Raw genomic sequence first — 19,932 nt, 5'->3', positions numbered from 1 at the left:
GCTCCTCTATCTCGTCGCAGAGGTTTTTTACAACTCTCGGTACTGTGATCGTGGTCTTTGTGAAAATTACAATACAAACTCTTATTTCTTTCATTGGGATTCCCCCTCAAACGGGGTGGCCACTTCACGTACGGGGCGTCCTTGATTGCCATCAGGATTTCGGCCCACTTCGCGTTCAGTGGGGTGTAATCAGCTCGGTCTGGTGCATCAGCTCGGTCTGGTGCAGCAGCTTGGAACAATTGACCCGGCTTCGCACCCCAAACTGTTTCCTTTTTTCTTCGGGTGTCTCCTTGACTGGAAGGTTCTTCTCTTTTTCTTTTTTCGGGTGCGCCCTCACCCTTCTGGTTGATCTCCTATTCAGTGGCTATGAACTTATCCACAAGTTTTAGAAACTCGGTTATGGTCGCGGGTTGGTTGACGACCATGTGCCACTTGAACTCTTTGTGCTTCACACCCTTCTTGGTCGCCGCAAGGCGTACAGCGGGATCCAGGCGCGGTATCTGCATACAAGCGTCGTTGAACCGCTTGATATAACTCCGGATGGATTCTCCCTCCCTTTGTGCTATGTTGAAGATGCTTTCTTCAGTTCGCAGGCACCGCTTGTTGGTGACAAAGTGCGACGTGAATGCTTGTACAAACTGCGCCCAACTTCTTATTGACCCGGGCGCCAAGTTCCGGTACCACGTGTGGGCTGCTCCCCTGAACATAGTGGAGAAGGCCACGCGCATATACGACTCGCTGGCTCATGCTAGGTGCATTTGTGCTGAAAGGCGTCTACATGATCATTCGGGTCGAATGACCCGTCGTACTTATCAAGCGGGGGGAGCTTGAAATCCTTGGGCATCTGGACTGCCAGGAGTTTGGAAGTCAGGGGGATGGAACTGAGAGAAGGGGAGCTTTGGCTTCGGCCGAGCCTACCTCTTTTTTTCCCATGAGCTCGGGAAAATTGCAGGTGACAGATCGATGAGCTCGGCGGCAGCGTCTCTGCTTCTTGATGGGCTCAGCGTTCATGCTGCTTACCTCCGCGCTATCCAGAATGTTTGCACCGGGAGTAGCCCAGTCCGCTGGTGATGGCTACGGACAGAGGGATCTTGCTTGGAATCTATTGCCAGGATCTTGAACCGATTTTCAAGGATTGGGGCTCCAAACTTCGACTGTTGAGGCGATGTAGATCTGCTGAGTCGGGGTCCTCCCGACCTGTCCGCCCGCGACAAGATCGGGATAGCCGGTCTCTCCCGTCTGCTGTGGGGGGAGGCCTGGTTTTTCGGGAGATTTTGAGGTGAGATTTGGCTTGCTGCAAAGCTAGGCGCTGAGGCGAGAGCTGAGGCTGCTGAAGCTGAGGTTGGGGCAGTTGAGGGAACTGCTGCTGATACTGGTACTGGGAGACCTGGTGCAGCACATGCTGTTGATAGAGCTGGAGCTATTGGAACTGTTGCATTTGGGCCTGCATGGCCCTCATGCACTGCAATAGGTCTTCCAGTTGGTTTGGGTTGGCCGCCGGGGGCACGACCGAAGGTTCGGTGAATGTCGTTCCGACTGTAACAAGAAGTGGGGCAATGACAGGTGCCATTGTGAGAGGCACGTTCAAGTTGGGGATTCTGTCCGCTGAGAGGGGGATGGTGAACTGTCCGATACAGACAGTAGGAAGTTGGGGTTGTTCTCTGGAGTTATCTATCTCCGTGCTTCGTCCGACGTTGCTAGAGGCCATGAGCGTTGGATTGTTTCAAGGAAGAAGAAGGAAATGAAAAAGTTTAGAGAGAAAGACTTTTTTGAAGCGTTTCCCACAGACGGCACCAAATGATGCAGCACAATCCTGTCACTCCTAGCTGAAGCTCGCGTGGCTCCCTAGCTAGCCGACCCGAGGTCTTTGTGCCTAGGGGCGTCCAGAGAAGAATTGGTGCATTCTTGCTAGGAGGAGCTCGGGTCTCAAAAGGGGTCAAGGTGCCCCAAACTCGGGACCCCCCGAAGTCCCTTGACCCTGGGGAGGAGGTGCGGGCGAGGCGGCTTTCAGTGAGTAGTTTACCCACCGAGCTGCCGTGCCGAGCTCGGTGGGACTTTCCCACCGAGCTGTGCTCTTATCCGTTGTGCTGTCATACTGAGTCACTGTTTGAGCTACATCACGCCTACGTGTACCTGAGCTACGAGTTCGGGCCAAATCACCCTCCATCACGTCCCAATTAATAATATCATTAGTATTGAACATGGAAAACGTTTCTAAATCCTTTTCTAACTAAAATATTTCAGTTATTAATAGAACAGTTGCAGATTTTTTTTATTTTTTTATACTCCTTGTTTCTTTTGATGTAAATGGCATGAATTTTATTTTCGTTGTAAAAGGATTGATATAACTCCAAATATTTCAGCTTAAATATTTTGCCTCCCTTTTAGGTTGAAAATAGAGTAGCCTTAAATGGTGTCAAGTTCTTAGTTTTAATTATCAATCATCACTCTCAATATATCCTCATTTTCTATTTCTCTTTCTTTGTGGGGCTTTATGGTGCATGAGAGCACTAAAAAAAACAGGGTTTTCGCGACGTTAGTTTCACGATGTTTAAACGAAACGTCGTAAAACATTCCACTTTTAACGACGTCAAAGGTAAACGTTGTAGAAAACGAACTGTCAACAATGGTTATATTTAACTATTGGTAAACATTACATTTTACGACGTTTCTCTCTAATATTTGACGACGTTTAAAGTAACTTTGTATTCCCGCCATATGTTTTCGGTGACGTTTGTATCAAACATTGTCGAAAGACAACATTTGACGACGTTTAGTATTGAACATATAACGACATTTAAAACAAACGTCATTAAAAGTATTAATTTTTTAGTTATTTATGCTAAGTAATGTTAATCTATTATTACTACTACTACCACCACATATCGTTGTTATTATTACTACTATTATTATTATTATTATTTAATTTCTTGAATTAATTAATTGTAAAGTTAATTATAGTTAATTTGATAATACATATAGAAATATGTTTATATATTAAGTGGTAGTTTTAATTTTTGCAAATTATTTTTAAGTTTTATAAATATAACTAATGTTTTTGAAATAATTAATTATTTATTTTTATTAGTTTATTCATTATTATTAGAAATTTATATTCAAATATTAAGTACACTCTCATTTTAATTAAAATTATTTTGAATATTAAAAATTTTAAATATATCCATATTATAATTAATTATAATTGAAATACTTATACATTAATTATAGTAATGATAGGTAAATAAATAGGTGGAAAATATCTATATTTGATTGGTTGGTTGTAAAAAAAATGAAAAATAGTAGGTAAAGCAACCCCAATAACAATTATTAATTAATTAAATGTTAAATATCATTTTAATTAATTAATAATGTTTTCTATTATATTATAATTTTTTATTTTATTGGTAATCATTAATTAATTAACTAGTTTGTTCATTTGGAGTGAGTGTTCAATTTGACTCCGGATCTCCTGTCCACGCCTACACACAATACACTATCCCCCGTGAATTGGGAACATCTCCCCTTGCATAACACTATGTAGAGGATGAGATGTTCTCCATGTATGGCTGCGATAAACATGGGCTGAGTTCTCAAGTCGATTTCAATTCCAATTGGACCCAACCTAAACCCAACCCATTGACATCCCTAACTTGCACCCTCTAATCATGATCTAGTAAGGTGTGCTAATAAAAAATTATTGAAAAATACTCATAAGCAAAAAGCACTGAACAATAATGAAAAAATATAAAAAAATAATTAAAAATCTACAAATTTTGAAAAACCTAAAGCTTAATTAAAATACTAAAAATAATAAAAAATAATTTAATTATATTTTATTACATAAAATACTGAATAACAATGAGTGGGGAACCCATTCCCGTAGGGAATTGGGAATGGAGGATAAATTTTATCCCCGATTGATCACTTTTAATTTTAACTTTAATATTGAACTTTCACTCCTTTCTCATCGATTGATCAATATCCTAACTTTCTTCATCAACATCATACTTATATATAATAGGTTTATTATAATCGGGTTAGACCCAATTGTCTCGAGAATTAGTCGGTTCAGTTATAGTTCTAAAAATTACAAACCTTGTCAAGCCAGATTCAGTTCTACGTCCTTAAAATTTCTTATCGAGTCCATTTCGATTCCAACCCGACCCAAACCCAAACCCAATCCAATAGGGCATGCTAATAAAAAAATATTGAATAATAATGAAAAAACATAAAAAATTAATTAAAAATCAAAAAAATTTGAAAACCATATATCTTAATTAAAAATACTAAAAGTAATTAAAAAATAAATTAATTATATTTTATTGCAAAAAATACTGAATAACAATGAGTGGATCAGGGGATTGAAAATGAGGACAAATTTTATCCTTGACGGGGATCAGATATAAGGATGGGGTTAATAAACAGTATGTAATATTAATATATATATATATATATATATATATTAAAAAAATTCATTTTTAATTTTTATTTTAATATCGAACTTTCCTACCCTTGTTCGATACCCTAAAACTTTCTTCCTCAACATCACCGAAGTCAGGCAGCGTTGAAGCTACTCTACCAACTAGCGAGGCAGACCACCAGTAAAGCTATTTCTCATCGCCGATTTCCGATCACTCTGTCGCCGCTCTTCCATTATCTCTCATTTCTCATAGCCAGCTCTCCCATCATCTCTTATTTCTCATAGCCAGCTCTCCCATTATCTCTCATCCTCATCATCTCAGGAAAAAATCCATCATTTGTCGTTGCTCTATCATTTTCGCCGACTCGCCGTTGCCCACTCCACCATCGTCGCGTTCCCCTCTCTCTCCCTCATCTTCCCATCTCTCTTCCAAGTTCCAATCCTTACAAAAGCCCTAACACAGGAAACTCGAAACCCTTTTCCTTCTCCTGTTCAACCGAACCATATCCGCCCCATTTCCACCATTATTGCCGACTCGCCACCAGCTGCTCCAATCTCCCTTTCATACTCTTTGAAACAGAAAAACCCTAACCCCTTTATTTCATCTTTGGAATCTAATCTATGGTTCAACCGTGATAACTGAAGGTAACTGGAGAGCTCCCATTTGTATGGTTCATCTTTGGAATCTAATCTGCGCAGGTCACTCAAGGGAGGAAGAGGAAACATCAAGAAATTTTTGTTTGCTTGGTTTTTTTCTAGTAGAGAATATCAGGTCTATATCGAACTGACTGGAACATCTTGGACCCATCATAACAATCTTCCTGATTCTAATCGGGTAAAATTAAATCAATGTTCTCCTCTAAGTTTTCTATTCTTTCTTCGATATATTATATATATTATATATGATGCATGAAAAGCTTAGACTTAAATGGTTGCTTCATCTTGGTTGTTTTCAATAGGTGTTATCTGATTGGTTACCCCAAGTAATAATGTCAAGAAATAATCGACTTCTTCTATTTTATTTTGTAATTTGATTAGGAAATCTGCAAACAATTTGGCCGATGGCTTAACTAAACAAGGAATTCAGAGACAATCCATGTTTTGGACTGTTTTGAAATTATTGGGATAGTTTTTAGGCCTGTTGTTTCTGCCCACAACCTCTTGTTGTATAACTTCTTATTTTAATGAATCAACTTTGTGTTGCTGATCAGAAAAAAAAAATGGAGTCATATCCCTGTTTTCTATATCCGTGTTCATATCTTGTCATCATACAAACTATTTGGTGAGTTTTCTTATTGTAGGGATTATATATGAATTTACAAAAGAAGAAATTTATACTTACCCATATAAGGACAGTGTATGTCTTATTGTAGAGATTATATATGCAACAGGCATATGCTCACCTGTTTGATGTGTGGTTTGAACGGGAAAGAAGTCTAGTTGGCCTTATCAGGCCACCATGTGGATGAATCATTTGCTCAATCCAAATGACCTATCAGATCGAACATCTTCTAGATTTAGTATCTGTTCAGTTTGCAGTCCATATCGGGTGTAAGATGGAGAAAATCGATGCATGTAAAAATGGCTGTATGCTTTTTTGGGGTGATGATGTGGAAAAGGACGTGTGATAAGTGTGGTGAATCGAGATGGAAGAGTGACAATAATTGTGGATTAGACGATTGTGATCAGGATGCTACCCTTTCAAAGAGGAAAAGGCCTGTGAAGGTGTTACGGTACTTCCCTTTCATCTCGAGATTACAACGACTATTCATGTCAAGTAAGACTTCCCAGAGTATGACATGGCATGAGGATGGAAGGACAAAAGATGGAATGCTTCGCCATCCAGCTGACGGAGATGCTTGGATAGATTTCAATCAAAGGCGTCCAGACGTTGCAGTTGATAAGAGGAATATACGATTGACATTAGCAACTGATGCCAGTGGAGATATTTTCTTTGCAGCCATGTTTAGAAAGTACCAATAAGCAAAGGTAATGGGGCATCATTAGTTTGCAGCATTGAAGTGTTAGGAGATAAAAGAACAAGAACATTCTTTTAAGATAGTTATCAATCATCTAAGCCTTCCAGAATTAAAATATATGAATGGAGATCTGGACTAAAAGGAATGCTTGGATTTTTGACAATAGCACCAGCGTGGAAGAATCTCTTGCTAAAATCCTTTAGGGAAAATGTATTCATTGGTGGGGGTGCACAGGAGTTAAAAGGGAACTCCTTAATAATTATTTTTTGACATGGATACATTATTTCATTATTTTGTAATTAATTCACAACAGTGAGATGTACAGAATGTTTCTATCCCATCACAACTCCTTGCTGTAGTGGGTAGGTTCTTTGTTTTGTTCTTTAATGTAATACTTTTACCTTTAGGGAGAAGGAGAAAGAAGCATACAGGATTTTTGTGGTTAACATTGAAGCTAGTTAATGGGGTGCTTGAATTTGGCTTTTGGGTTCTTATTTTCTATTTCAATTTGGACATATGTTTTCTTTTGCTTGGTGAAAATTCTTTACCAAATAGATTGGAATCTTTTAAAACCAGTTAGGATATATATTTTTCCAACTCATGCAAACCTCTTCTAAAATCAAAGTCTCAATCAACCCCAAAAGTAGAAGACAAGGGAAAAAGCTCAAGACAGGTTCCCTTTTATAAGAGGAAAGTAAGTACAAGGATGGAAATGCTCTTTCAAAGGTATGTCCTCCACCTACAGATCTTCCTGAAAAGAATTCAATCGCCCAAATATGCATCATATCTAATAAAGCTGAGAAGAGAAGGGAGAGGATACTATGTATGGCTTTCTAAGGGGAAGCAGGAGTTTGTCTAGAGTCTTAGAGGAAAGGCTAGCATCTCAGCCATTAGCCATCAATTTGTGGATACTCACCATTGTTGTTGTTCGGTCTTGACAACTTTCCATAATCTAATTCTACCCAACATTCTAGTCTATCTCCAAAGTCCTAGTTTGAAAAGCTAGAATATTGATTGGGAATCCCTAGTGCTTTTTCAAAATTTTCCAAGTACTGTGCAAATCCAACAAATAGAAAGACTATTTAATACAAGTATCATTTATTGATTTAAACCCTACCAATCCATCCTGCATTTGGCATTTATAATTTTTAGATTGCCATGGTTTGTCCAAACTCTACCCACCCACCCACGTCCATACCTACAAATCTGCCTCCTATGCAAGCTGAAGTGCAGGATATCATAGCCATACCTAGAAAAAAAACATGGGTGATAGAAGGAAGAATCCCATGAAGAAAACTTGGGCCAAAATATTGTCAAATAAAACTAAAAAGACATGAAAAACGCTTTAATGTGATATTAAAGAAAAAAACATAATATGATAAAATGCAATGCCTTAATCCCTAAGCAAAAAGATGCCTACTATATGGCTGAAAATTACATTTGTACAACTCTTGAGAGGAGGGAAGTATAAAGTTGCATGGGTATTTAAAAACTTTTTCTATATGAGCCAAGAATATCCCATAGAAACCCTGGGTATATAAACTCTACAAAGCATTCAATAAATATTGAACCCATTCAAATTGTTTGTACAAAAGGGCTCTTGGAAATGCTGTAGCTGCAGCAAGAAGTACCAAAGCAGAGCTTCACTCACTCAAAGAATCTGTCCACGAGAGATACTTTTCAAAACCCAAACGAAGTGAACGGATTATATTTATTGAGGAAAAAAAACTCCATTGTAATTTGCTTTCCGCACTTTCTATTCATTTAAGCAAGTATCCTTCAGTACCCTTGTGTAGAAGAAAGAGCTCATCTTAATGCAAACTATATTCTATACTCACTTAAATAGTTTTCTGCAGAGCCTGCTAACCTCAAACCTCCCACTTCAATCCGATAGGGAGCTCTCTTCACCTAAAACCCAAGAAAAAAACATTTTTGGGAGATTAAAAGAAAAACACTGGCGCGTTATAGGGGACTAAAAACTTAAGTCCCAATTTAGGTGATCGAACCAATAGCTACAAATAATCTAGAATTATATTCTTTTAGTAACAAATCAAATTTAATCACGGAATTATGCAAACAAAAGTAAAGAAAGAAAGGAAGGAAAAAAAAGTCACAATGAAGAAATTTGAGCTGAAATAAATTGAGAATAGGAAGAAAGAATAAGAACTTTCTTGGTTTTCTATTGGAACAAAAGAAAAGAAATGGCTACCTTATTGTTGGTTCTTCTGGAGAAGCAGCGAAAGAACAAAAGAGAGTCCAAGAGACGACAGAGAAAGAGAGCTGATGACAATGAAATAGACAAAACCTTACCCGCCCTAATTTTGAGATGAAGGGCAGATTTGGAACTAAAGCGATGTATTTAGGATATGTTAGTCATTTGGCATCTCGGTTTGTATTGGTTAACTTTGTGTCGAGCCCTCATCGAACCACTGGGAGATCACATCAGCACCTGACATGCACCATCCACTGGAATTCACATCTTTGCCCCACAAGGGGCCGCCCCCAAGGTTCAAAATATCGATACGCTCGATACACAACTTTTTAGTGTGTGTTTTTTTTTGCAACTAGTTCAGGGGGGTTGGTTTAGGACTCCTCCACACCCTGAATCGGTCATACCCCCGATACACCCACTGTAGGGGCCTATCGGAGGGGTCCCAGAACGATACGTATCGATACTTTGAACCTTGCTCGCCCCATAGCACATCCCCGTCATGTATTGGGAACATCTTTCGTACTTGTCCTTGGAGATGTTTCTAATACACTGTTGAGATGTGCTATCTGGCATCATGGGGCGCTGATGTGAACTCCCAATTAGAAACATCTCAACCGTGTGGCATCGTGGCTGCAAAGAAAATATCTCCACTGGCTTAGTTGGACCCAATTTTAGAGAAGAAAAATGTCCAAATGAATTCTTCCCATCAATAGTGAATGAACAAGTGTCTCACGTATTCCTTTTGCCTCTTGCGCATAAGACATATACTTCGCAATTGAAAAGCTCTTGAGTTTATATGGTAAGAAAATCAGGAATCAGACAGCCTAGATAATACATTTACAAGTTGCTATTTTTTTTGGGTTTGAGCATACTTGGGTCTTTTGAGCCAATGCAAAGTACGATGCGAATGTTACATAGCCTGCTTAAGTTATATTATCAACCAATATAGTTACTAATACAAAGATGATACTACATCTATTACATCTTGTTTGCTTTAGGTTTTTGTTAGGGAAATAGTTAAGATTCTTATACAGTGGGAGATATATAATGGTAATTAAGGGGCCATTGCTTGCTTAAGTTATATTATGAACCAATACATTTACCAATGCAAAGATGATACTACATCTATTACATATTGTTTGCTTAGGTTTTTATTAGAGAAATAATTAAGACTCTTATACAATGGGAGATATATAATGGTAATTAAGGGGCCATTGCTTTGTGTAGTGGTAAGTTCATAGTCTGACAAGCATGAGAATGTGGGTTTGAGTATGTGAGCAGCCACTTTGTGTGTCAAAGATCTGTATCCAGTCCACCCTCCCAAGATCCAAGATAGATAGTACCAACATTAAATTGATCTTCAATACATTGGAAGACGTGATATATTTGGTCCTTTTCCTTTATTTTTCTTCAAAAAAGTTGAGATTCATTAGTTAACGACAACGATTATGTCAGAGTTATGAAATTGTTAGTTAACGAAAATGCTTAGGTTTTTATTAGGGAAATAATTAAGATTTTTATACAGTGGGAGATATATAATGGTAATTTAGGGGCTATTGCTTTGTGAAATGGTAAATCCATGGGCTGACAAGCATGATAATGTGGATTTGAGTCTTTGAGCAGCCACTTTGTGTTCAAAGATCTGTATTCAGTCCACCCTCCCAAGACCCCAGATAGCTAGTACCAACATTAAATTAATACATTTGGAAGATGTGATATATTTGGTCCTTTTCCTTTTCTCTTCAAAAAAGTTGAGATTCGTTAGTTAAAAAAAATGGTTATGTCAGAGTATGAAATGTTGAAATCCAATTTATGTTCATGTATAATTTCTGTTGCATCCATTGCAGATGGCCAGATGGGATGAGATTCTGTCTCTCCCAGTGCAGAGTCCTCCAACTTTGGAATTTTCTTCTGCTGATATTGTGTGGTCTAAGGTGGAAGGTTGGCGTGACAACATTGATAGAGTTGCTCTTATCCCCTTTGCTAGAGTGGACGATTTTGTGAGGGGAGAATCTTCAAATAAAGAATGTCCCACCAGATTTCATGTTGAAGCAAGAAGGAGAAGGCCTCCAGAGATGCCTTACAAGCCAAAGGTTGATGGCATCCTTGAATATATTCTGTAAGTTTCACTCTTTGTTCTGACTTACTGCTATTAGACCCTTCAATTATATCATATAAGCTGTTTGGTTGAATTTATAGGTACTGGTGCTCCTTTGGCCCAGACGATCACCGGAAAGGTGGCATTGTTCGGCCAAGCAGAAGCACTTACATCCCGAAAAAGAAATCTGCCGGCCGGCCAAACACAAAGAGAGGGTGCACCTGTCATTTCATTGTGAAGCGCTTAATTGCGGAACCATCAGTTGCACTTATCATATATAATCAAGATAAGCATGTAGACAAGAAGGGACTACCCTGTCATGGACCGCAGGATAAGAAAGCTGTAGGAACACGGGCCATGTTTGCACCTTACATCTCAGATGATCTTCGTCTCCGGGTCTTATCTCTACTATATGTTGGAGTCTCTGTGGAAACAATAATGCAGAGACACAATGAATCAGTAGAGAGACAAGGGGGTCCATGTAATCGTGATGACCTACTCACACACAGGTATGTGAGGAGACTGGAGAGGAGTATCCGGCGCTCCACGTATGAACTGGATGAAGATGATATGGTTAGCATTGCTATGTGGGTTGAGAGCCATCAAAGTCATGTCTTCTTTTATGAGGACTTTTCTGATACAGACCCCTTTGTCCTGGGCATTCAAACAGAGTGGCAGTTGCAACAAATGATCCGGTTTGGAAATCGTAGTCTTGTGGCATCTGATTCAAGGTTTGGAACAAACAAGTTGAAGGTCTGTTTGGTTTACATATTCTAGTCCTGTCAGTTGTAATTTCTCAAGTTAATGAAAATTCAAAATGCTTTTGAAGCTAACAGATGCTACCACTTGTCCAGTATCCTGTTCATAGTCTCCTCGTCTTTGACTCAGACAACAAGGCCATCCCTGTTGCCTGGATTGTAGCACCAAGATTTGCAAGTGGGGATGCACATAAGTGGATTAGAGCTCTTTACAATAGAGTGCATTCAAAGGATCCTACATGGAAGCTGGCTGGTTTCATAGTTGATGATCCTGCAGCTGATGTCCTTACTATCAGGTATGTCTTTCAGCCTTGGCTCTGAAAAGAAATGGTCCAAAATCTCTTGGGTTATTCTTTTGGTCTTCTTTCTGAACATGTGGCACACATGCTTACTGACTTAGATTGTCCTTTGGATGAATTGGATTTCTTATCGTGTTTGCCAAATATAAATTAATGTATATATCACTAAAAATACTTGAGTTTTATGATATTAACCATTTAAGAAGTGAGACTATTCTATACAATATCGAGAATCTCAAAATAGGTTTGCAGTAAAGATTTTAGCGATATCCAAGTACTATGGCCTTTGTTCTATGTCAAGAGGTTTCTTATGGCTGTGATAGTATTGATCAATGAGAATGACAGGTATAGTGGAGACCAAGCATTTGTAATTGAGGTAGGCAATGTTTAGGCAGAGCAGGCTCTTAAGGGATACATGGCAATCTTTTTGTAAAGCAAGGTGGAGGGTCAAGGTCAGAGGGGACAGGTTTTTTTGGTCCCTGAGTACATCATCTTGCTGTGCTTTTTATTCATATTAATGCATCTATACTTCACCTTCTCTCAAAAGAATAAAATAAAATTAGATTTGGTTGACTAAGCGTCATCAGTTTTTTTTTTCTTTTTTTGATTGGCAACAAGAAAATTCATTAATTAGATTAAAAAATACAAATTAAGGCTGCAGTATTTTTACCCATCCATCCATTACAATTTTATGTGATCCAATTAGAGCTCTGCCCAGAAAAAAAATCCTCTTTAAACATCCCTTGCTTAGCCAATGAATCAGCCATCCCATTTACTGTTCTCTTGACCCATCTAAAAGTGGCCCCCAATTCCTTTGCAATATTTCCAATTCCTCTTAATGTTTTTCCTGTAAATCCAAGCTCCTAGGTTGCTGTTCATCCAAGAGTGTACCATTTTTGAATCACCCTCCAGCTCCACATACTGAAATCCGAGTTGTTTATCTATCGTCATTCCTTGTAACAATTCCATCACTTCAGCTTCTAAGGAGTCCCCTACTCCAATGGTCCTGAATACAATGCCACCACCTTGTCCCTTGCATACCTATAGAGCCTAGATTGCTTGTTCAACTTCACTCTATTATTTGGAGGAGCCTTCCACTCCATCACTATTTTTTCCTTATATTGTGGAAGAGTTTGCTACTTCTTTCCAAGCCTTTGTTAAGTCATCCACTGCTACCCCCTTAAATGCTTACATTGTTTTTACCCAATGAGCAATCTTTATTTTTTATACTGTCCACAATATCTTCATTGGATCTACTCCTCTTTTTGCAAATCCTTTGATTTCTTTTTTCCCAAATAACATATACTGTTGCTGCTCTTGCTGTTGACTACATAATTCTCCCTCTCTTCCATTCTCAATTTAGCAGATACTTTAGACACCTGCACTGTACAATGGTTGTTCTGACTCTTGAATTTTCTTACAGCATTAGGAATCTTTGCGGGAGTCTCAGAAACAATCAAAATATCAATGGTCCTGTCTAACTCAAAAGCCGCATTTTTCTCAAAAAAAGTATCCACTGCCACCTCATCACCTTCACTAATACCATTCTCTGCCCCTTCAAGAAGACTAAACCAGCCTGAACACCTCCATCTTCAGCAGGAAAGTCAGCCGCAACAGAATCTTTAAGGTTGTTTCTCTGCTCCCTGTGCTTTGTTCGTTTCTTTTCTTCTAGTTCTCTGAAAACCTTCCAAGCAAACTCCTCTCCTCCCAAAAACCTTAAACCCAGAATTTTGCTCATCTCCACTTCCCTGTTAACTAAGAACTCCAAGTATAAGCTTCCTTGCACTTCATGCATTTCATCTCAAATCACATCTTCCCTTTGATTTCCAAAGGACTCCTCATCATCTTAAGTCTCTTTCAATGGTTTCGTTGTATAGTTTCTCTTCATTCTTCTGAAGAACCTGTCTTCTCCTTCTTTTTGTTAGTTAATTCTTCCACCTCCTTCGAATTTATAAACAAAACCTTATCCTGTCTCTTCTTTTCTTGTTCTACTTCTCTTCCTTCTATAGACCCCGAAGCTTTTCTCCTGCCTCTACACCGTCTCTTTCTTTCATGACTTGTTCTTCAATCTCTCTCGATAAACAATCCCCCCTTCTCTCTCCTGCCCCACTGAAAACTCCCTCTCCTGTTAACTTAGATTTGTGGAAACCACCTCATTCACACCACCCATCTCCTGAACCCTTTCCTCCTCTGACACCCCTATACAATCATTCACCTAATCCTGTTAAAAAGGAACTTCAATTCTCTTTTGCACCCCTTCATCGCTTCCCCTGTAATCATCGACACCTCAATAGTCACAAATGATAGACCTACTAGCTCTTGTAGCAAACATCTGAAGTAACTGGCTGCCATCTTTTAGTTGAGATGATGGTAATGGTCTGAGTGCTTAAGAGATTTGTTCTCTTCCTACTATTGATAAGATCTGCTTCGGGTGCGATTTTATCTAACATGGATGCTCCTGTACTGCTTTGTTGTTGATTTTGGATGGCACCAACTCTCTTTTTGAGTTGGACACCTGAACATTTGACTTAATTAAATTGAGTGGCATCATCACATGGTTATCTTCTGCAACACCATCTTGAAGAAAATGAAATCTCAAGCCCTGATCTTGCTTATTAACCAACGCTTGTTTGAGTTTGGTGCCAGTTTGCACTTGTGTCTCAGTATGTTTTTATCTGAACTATTGTTGGAGGAAGATCTTTGTTTTATCCTAGGTGGAACTTGTATCCAAGAACTGAGCTTTCCCTGGAAATGCTCATTGATCTTGCTTATTAACCAACGCTTGTTTGAGTTTGGTGCCAGTTTGCACTTGTGTCTCAGTATGTTTTTATCTGAACTATTGTTGGAGGAAGATCTTTGTTTTATCCTAGGTGGAACTTGTATCCAAGAACTGAGCTTTCCCTGGAAATGCTCATTAGCTATTGTGTTGTGATGGTGATGAAAAAACTTGAGGATATTCCTGCTTCTTATGACCGACTTTGCCACACTCATAAACTAGACCATATCAATTACCATCTACTTCGCTTCTTGCTCTTAAAGGTTTTTGAAGATCCATTTCAATATAGAAATGTATAACTTTGCCTTGAATGCTGTTTTAGTAACTTCATCAATCTTAACTAATCAAAACAGATTACTACCAATGATCGGTAAGACTTCATAATCATAATATTCTATTGGCAGCTTAGTTATATGGACTCATGCTGCCATTTATTAATTACTTCATTGGCTGTCTCAAATGGGCTCCATTTACCTGGAGATAAATATTAGTTTGCTATAGTCCAAGGGTCTTGAAACATAGCTTTGTTATAATCTTCTCCTTGACTAAACTTGAGTATTTAGAAGTTGTCCAAAAGATTGGTAATATCCAAAGACCCAAAAGATTGTTTGGGGGTTTCTGTTAGGAGGTGAGCCAGGGAAGGGAAGGCAATCTTGTAAGGTGCTTATGGAATTTTTTGACAGCAAAAGTCTGGTTTATGAGGTTGGGGGTGTTTTATGCTGATTTTTGTTGGGAGCTATTTTATTTAGTTGTAGATTTGGTTTTTGTCATCGGCATAATTCTAAGGGAATTGGGTTGGGTGAAGGACGGCTGGGTTGCTTTTGTAGCTGTTTTTCCTTTCTTCTCTTGGGTAATTCTTAACTTGTACCTTCTTTTATTATATGGTTTTTTTACTTTTAAAAAACAGCCCCTGCACCTAATGGCTACTGCTTATGGAAGGCATCTTTAGAACTCCAACAATCTTCATTGTGACTGTGTATGCATGTATGTAGTTGAATGGAATTGAGTGTGACAACTTTGTTCATCTTCTGAACAAACAGGTTGTTCATTGTAGTTAAAGTGTCACTCGGGTGTCAATTTTCTTACATCTTTTAAGGTGCATTCAAAATGCCCTCAGGCATATTCTGGAAGTGTGGATGCCTCTGAATCATAAATCTTAAGCCTCAATTTTTTTTTGCATGAAGTATATGCCTCAGGATTGAGAAGGCTTACACCTCCTTGTGGCTAGAAGTAGGGGTGAGCATTTGGTTTATTTGGTTAAAAATCGAACTGAAGAAACCAAAATTTTAGAAACCATATTTTAAAAATGAAAATGAACTGAAACCGAAATAACCAAAACCATAGTTGTCAAGGTGATGCCTAGGCGGGTGACTAGGCAACAAGGTGCCCTTGGAGTCTCACCTTGCTTAATCGCCAAGCAGTTTTCTATAGCGTGTTATAACAAACTTTTATATTCTTAACTTTTTGAGCTTATAATTGTAAAATAAACATTTTTAAACTAAAATATTCATTTTGTGTGTTTATATTCTAATTTCTTTTTGTTATTTTCTTATTTGTTAGGGTTTAATCAACACAAACATTGCTAAATGCTGTATTGAACCCTCGAAGACTTCAACCTGAGCCAATAAGTAAGAAAGAAATAAAATGTTGTCCAAGTAATACATTTTCTTCTTTTTCTTTACTATTTTTGTGTTTTTATATACTAATTCCTTCTTCTTCTTCTACCTTCTCTTTTCTTCTTTTCCTATAACAGAAATAGGGGTTCAGCCCCTATGTTTTTCAAAATTTCTTTTCCTATAACAGAAATAGGGGTTCAACCCTTTTATTTCAAATTGGAATGAAAGAATAAATACTGCAGGTTACAAAATATTACTGATAGAAAAGGTTATAAACATTTATGCCAATATGTATGTATGTATGTATGTATGCTATTAGCCTCCAATACACCTAGACTAGATGGTCACCTAGTGGACACCTAAGCGATATTTTAGCTACACTGGACCTGAATATGGAAAATATAACCTGGGCTATCAGGTTGTTCATTCTTTAAATGGTGTTTTCTTTTGTGAATTGGTTGATAAATTTGTCTTTACACGTTTCCAGGGAAGTGTTCCAGTGCTCTGTTTTAATATGCTTTTGGCGGGTCCGTCATGCATGGCATAAAAACCTGGTAAAGAAATGTTTGGATATTGAAATGCGTGCGGAGATATCAAGACGACTTGGAGAGGCAGTGTATGCAATCTGCAAAGGAAATGGCAATGTGGATTTATTCGAGGATTTCATGGGAGATTTTTTGGACTGCTTAGATTTCTTGGATTACTTCAGGGCAATCTGGTTTCCACGGATTGGTTAGATTTTATCTCTTGTAGTTTCTTATTTTCTTGGAAGGCATGACTACTGAACCTGCCAGAACAACTTCTACCAAATAAACCATAATTGCAGCCCTTCAATTGGTGGACTCCCTTAAACGGGGCATGAAGCATAATCCCTGCAGTATGCTGATTTGAAAATTCAACTGATTTAAATTTGTTTTTTTTTCTTAACTGTGAACCATATTATTTTCAGTTGTGTGAGTGGGTAATCATTTAATGTGATCAGATTATTAGTATTATCTAGTTTCAGTACATTTTAGTATGGTCTGTCTAACATGTAGCGTACTAGTTAAGCTGGGCATGGGCTAATAGTTAGACAGGTCATAGTAATGGTTTGAGAGTGAAATATAGAGTTTTTCCTTGCAGGTGCTAAAGCATACTGACTTCTAGTTGTCTTAATTATGCTAATTTTGTATCTACATGTGTTAAGCAGGTTTTCTTTTTCTCTCTCTTTTTTCCTTAGGGTTGTGGACTACTGCATTGAAGACTCTTCCACTTGCCAGCCAAGAGACTTCGGCAGCAATGGAATATTACCATCATCAACTGAAACTCAGATTGTTTAATGAGAAGAATCCAAGCGTTTATCAACGTACTGACTGGTTAGTTGATAAGTTGGGTACCAAGGTGCATTCATACTTCTGGCTTGATGAGTATTCAGGGAAGGATGACTTTGGTCGATATAGAAAAAATGAGTGGATGAGTGGTTTAACATCCTGGCGCCAAGCACTGGAGATTACAGATGCAGATGTTGTTTTAGAAGGTAGATGTGCAAAGGTACTTAGCCAGCATAATAAGGGGATGGCTCATGTTGTTCACAATCCTGGTTCTGAATTTGCAATATGTGATTGCAATTGGTCACAGATGGGCAATCTCTGTAAACATGTGATTAAGGTGAGTAAGGTCTGCCGTGATAGGGGTTATGCTGTGTCATCTATCAGCCTCTTTGAGTACAACCAGACTCTAATTAATATGCTTCATTGTCCACCACATGATTCTCTGATTCGGGATCATGCAGTTTCTCTAGCCATTTTTGTACAGATGCAACTGAATGCATTAGTTCAGCCAGAAAATGGCAGGGTCGACGTGCCTCCTGTTGAGAAACAAACTCAAAATAAACATTCTGCTTGTAAACATGCAAATTTAATAAATGAGAGCCAATGTGCAAGCAAGAAAATATTAAGTTGTAATGAGAATCCTGCTGAAGATGGAGATGATGAGGAGAATGTTGTAGGTGATCTGAGTAGTGATAATGTGACTAATGGGGTAGCTTGTGAAAATGGCTTCTGCAGTGAGAGTGCACAGGAAATAATTGCTTCCACTGAGATGGATGTTGATCCATTATCAATCTGTGCCTCCCCATCTGAATTATTACCTCTTGATGTGGTCACATCTACTGATGATCTTTTTTCCAATGGTAATGCTTCTACAATTAGGAATGGGACTCGAGATGAGGTATTAAATGTGGCTTTTCATGACAAGGTGGTTGACAAGAACCATCATGGTAATGTTGAGGGAAGCACCACTGGCAGCATGATGGATGTGGATCCAAAATTCACAGAGACTCCCTGTTCAACATCGAGGGCTTTTGACCCATGTATGGTAAGTAATGGTGTTTGCAGCAATCTTGCCAACCCAACTGTTACTGGTGATACAATAGATGTCAACCCCCAATCCATTGAGACTTCTCAGCCAAGATCTGTTTTTGCTGTGCCAGAACCAATAAACAGTGTTGAGTCCATGGATCAGATCTCAGAAAATGGGCAGAGAGATTTACAGAATGAGATCCCAGGCATGAATGCAAGTCTACAATCTGTTAGTAATGCTTGCACATTAGCTGGGGTTCGAGGTCGTTTGTCAGACGAATATCGTCAAGACGATGTAATTAACTGGTTAGAAAGTGACGGCATTTGTAGTTATGCAGCAGAGGAAAATGGCAGCATGATGGATGTATGCCCCGATTCAACCCAAAACTCTCTTTCACAGTCAAGGTCTGCTGAACATGAGACACGTGTTGAGCATGTAGCCAGTGGCATTAGTGTTTGTGATAATATTTTGGAGAGAGATCCTGGCAAAGTGATGAATGGAGGAGATTTAACAAATAAAAGTGAGGGCATAAATGAGAAGCCTTCTCCCGATTCCAGTCCTTCAACTAGATGTGAGGTTCAAGATGGAATTGCAGGTGGAGGTTGTCATAGCGATAGAAGCAGCCTAGTAGCAAGTTGCAATGACATTTCTAGTGATGTTGCTGCAGAAACTGTGTCAGGACATTCTATCCAGACTCCGGCAAGGACAGTTTCTTTAGGCCAGCAAGTAGTTGACCTTGTAGAAGGTGATGATGTTGTTTGTGGCGAAGATTCAGGAGATAATGCTAAAGGGGACAGAATGGATGTTGGAGCTGAATCCAGCCAAATTTGTGTCTGAATTTAGGGTTCTGTTGATATATACAATGTGTAGTTTAATGAATGAAAGAGCAGACATGCGGGATATATCTAACAGATTGTAATCGTCACCGCTAATCGGAAACTGTTAGAGGTGGTATTTCAGTTCAAGCTAGTGGAAACCAAACTGTTCCATGGTTTTCTGATGCAGATTATATAATATATATCCTATATTTCAGCGGTGTAAAATGGAGGATGAGATGGTGCTGCGAAACTGTGAAGCTCTTATTTTCCCTGGGAGTTGTAAACGGGCGTGACAGGTATCGGTTTCTAATCGATGGTTCATGATTTGTATCGGCACACTACAGTTTTAAAATGTGAGCTTTCTCCATTCATGATGGTATGCTCCTATACGCGTCACATTGGAATTCAAGCTAACAACTATTGGTGCTGTCAATTGTCTTAATGTGTATATAAAGACTTGTATAATTTTATATTGTAAGTGGTGGGTGAATCTTGAGTTAATCAGAACAGGTTTCTTGATTTTTTCTTGAAACAGGCAAATAATGTTCTTTCTTTTAATACTTCTTCCGTCTAATACATTTGTAATTGGTCTAATAAGAAACAATTTCGTTTTTTA

The 19,932-nt window shown here is 38.6% G+C and overlaps 1 protein-coding gene across 3 annotated transcripts in view; it reads left to right on the top strand.

Annotated features, from left to right (window-relative positions):
* Positions 1-19,932, top strand: part of LOC148863922 (zinc ion binding protein) — a 40,490-nt gene extending 20,558 nt beyond the window's left edge. Inside the window, exons 1-6 of one of the 3 annotated variants that reach the window (XM_088978996.1) lie at positions 4,519-5,255; positions 10,459-10,730; positions 10,811-11,462; positions 11,564-11,763; positions 16,646-16,890; positions 17,378-19,932. In XM_088978996.1, the coding sequence (XP_088835122.1) occupies positions 10,459-10,730; positions 10,811-11,462; positions 11,564-11,763; positions 16,646-16,890; positions 17,378-19,335 (3,327 nt within the window). In that variant the 5' untranslated portion in view covers positions 4,519-5,255 and the 3' untranslated portion in view covers positions 19,336-19,932. Of the gene's footprint in view, positions 1-4,518; positions 5,256-6,271; positions 6,410-10,458; positions 10,731-10,810; positions 11,463-11,563; positions 11,764-16,645; positions 16,891-17,377 lie in introns of those variants that run through there. The other 2 variants (XM_088978998.1, XM_088978997.1) reach the window with 2 other exon arrangements.

The sequence above is a fragment of the Nelumbo lutea genome, chromosome 3, assembly GCF_056320005.1.
Source record: "Nelumbo lutea isolate HS-2025 chromosome 3, American lotus-T2T, whole genome shotgun sequence".
NCBI lineage: Eukaryota > Viridiplantae > Streptophyta > Magnoliopsida > Proteales > Nelumbonaceae > Nelumbo > Nelumbo lutea.
This window is presented reverse-complemented; position numbering and strand designations above follow the sequence as displayed.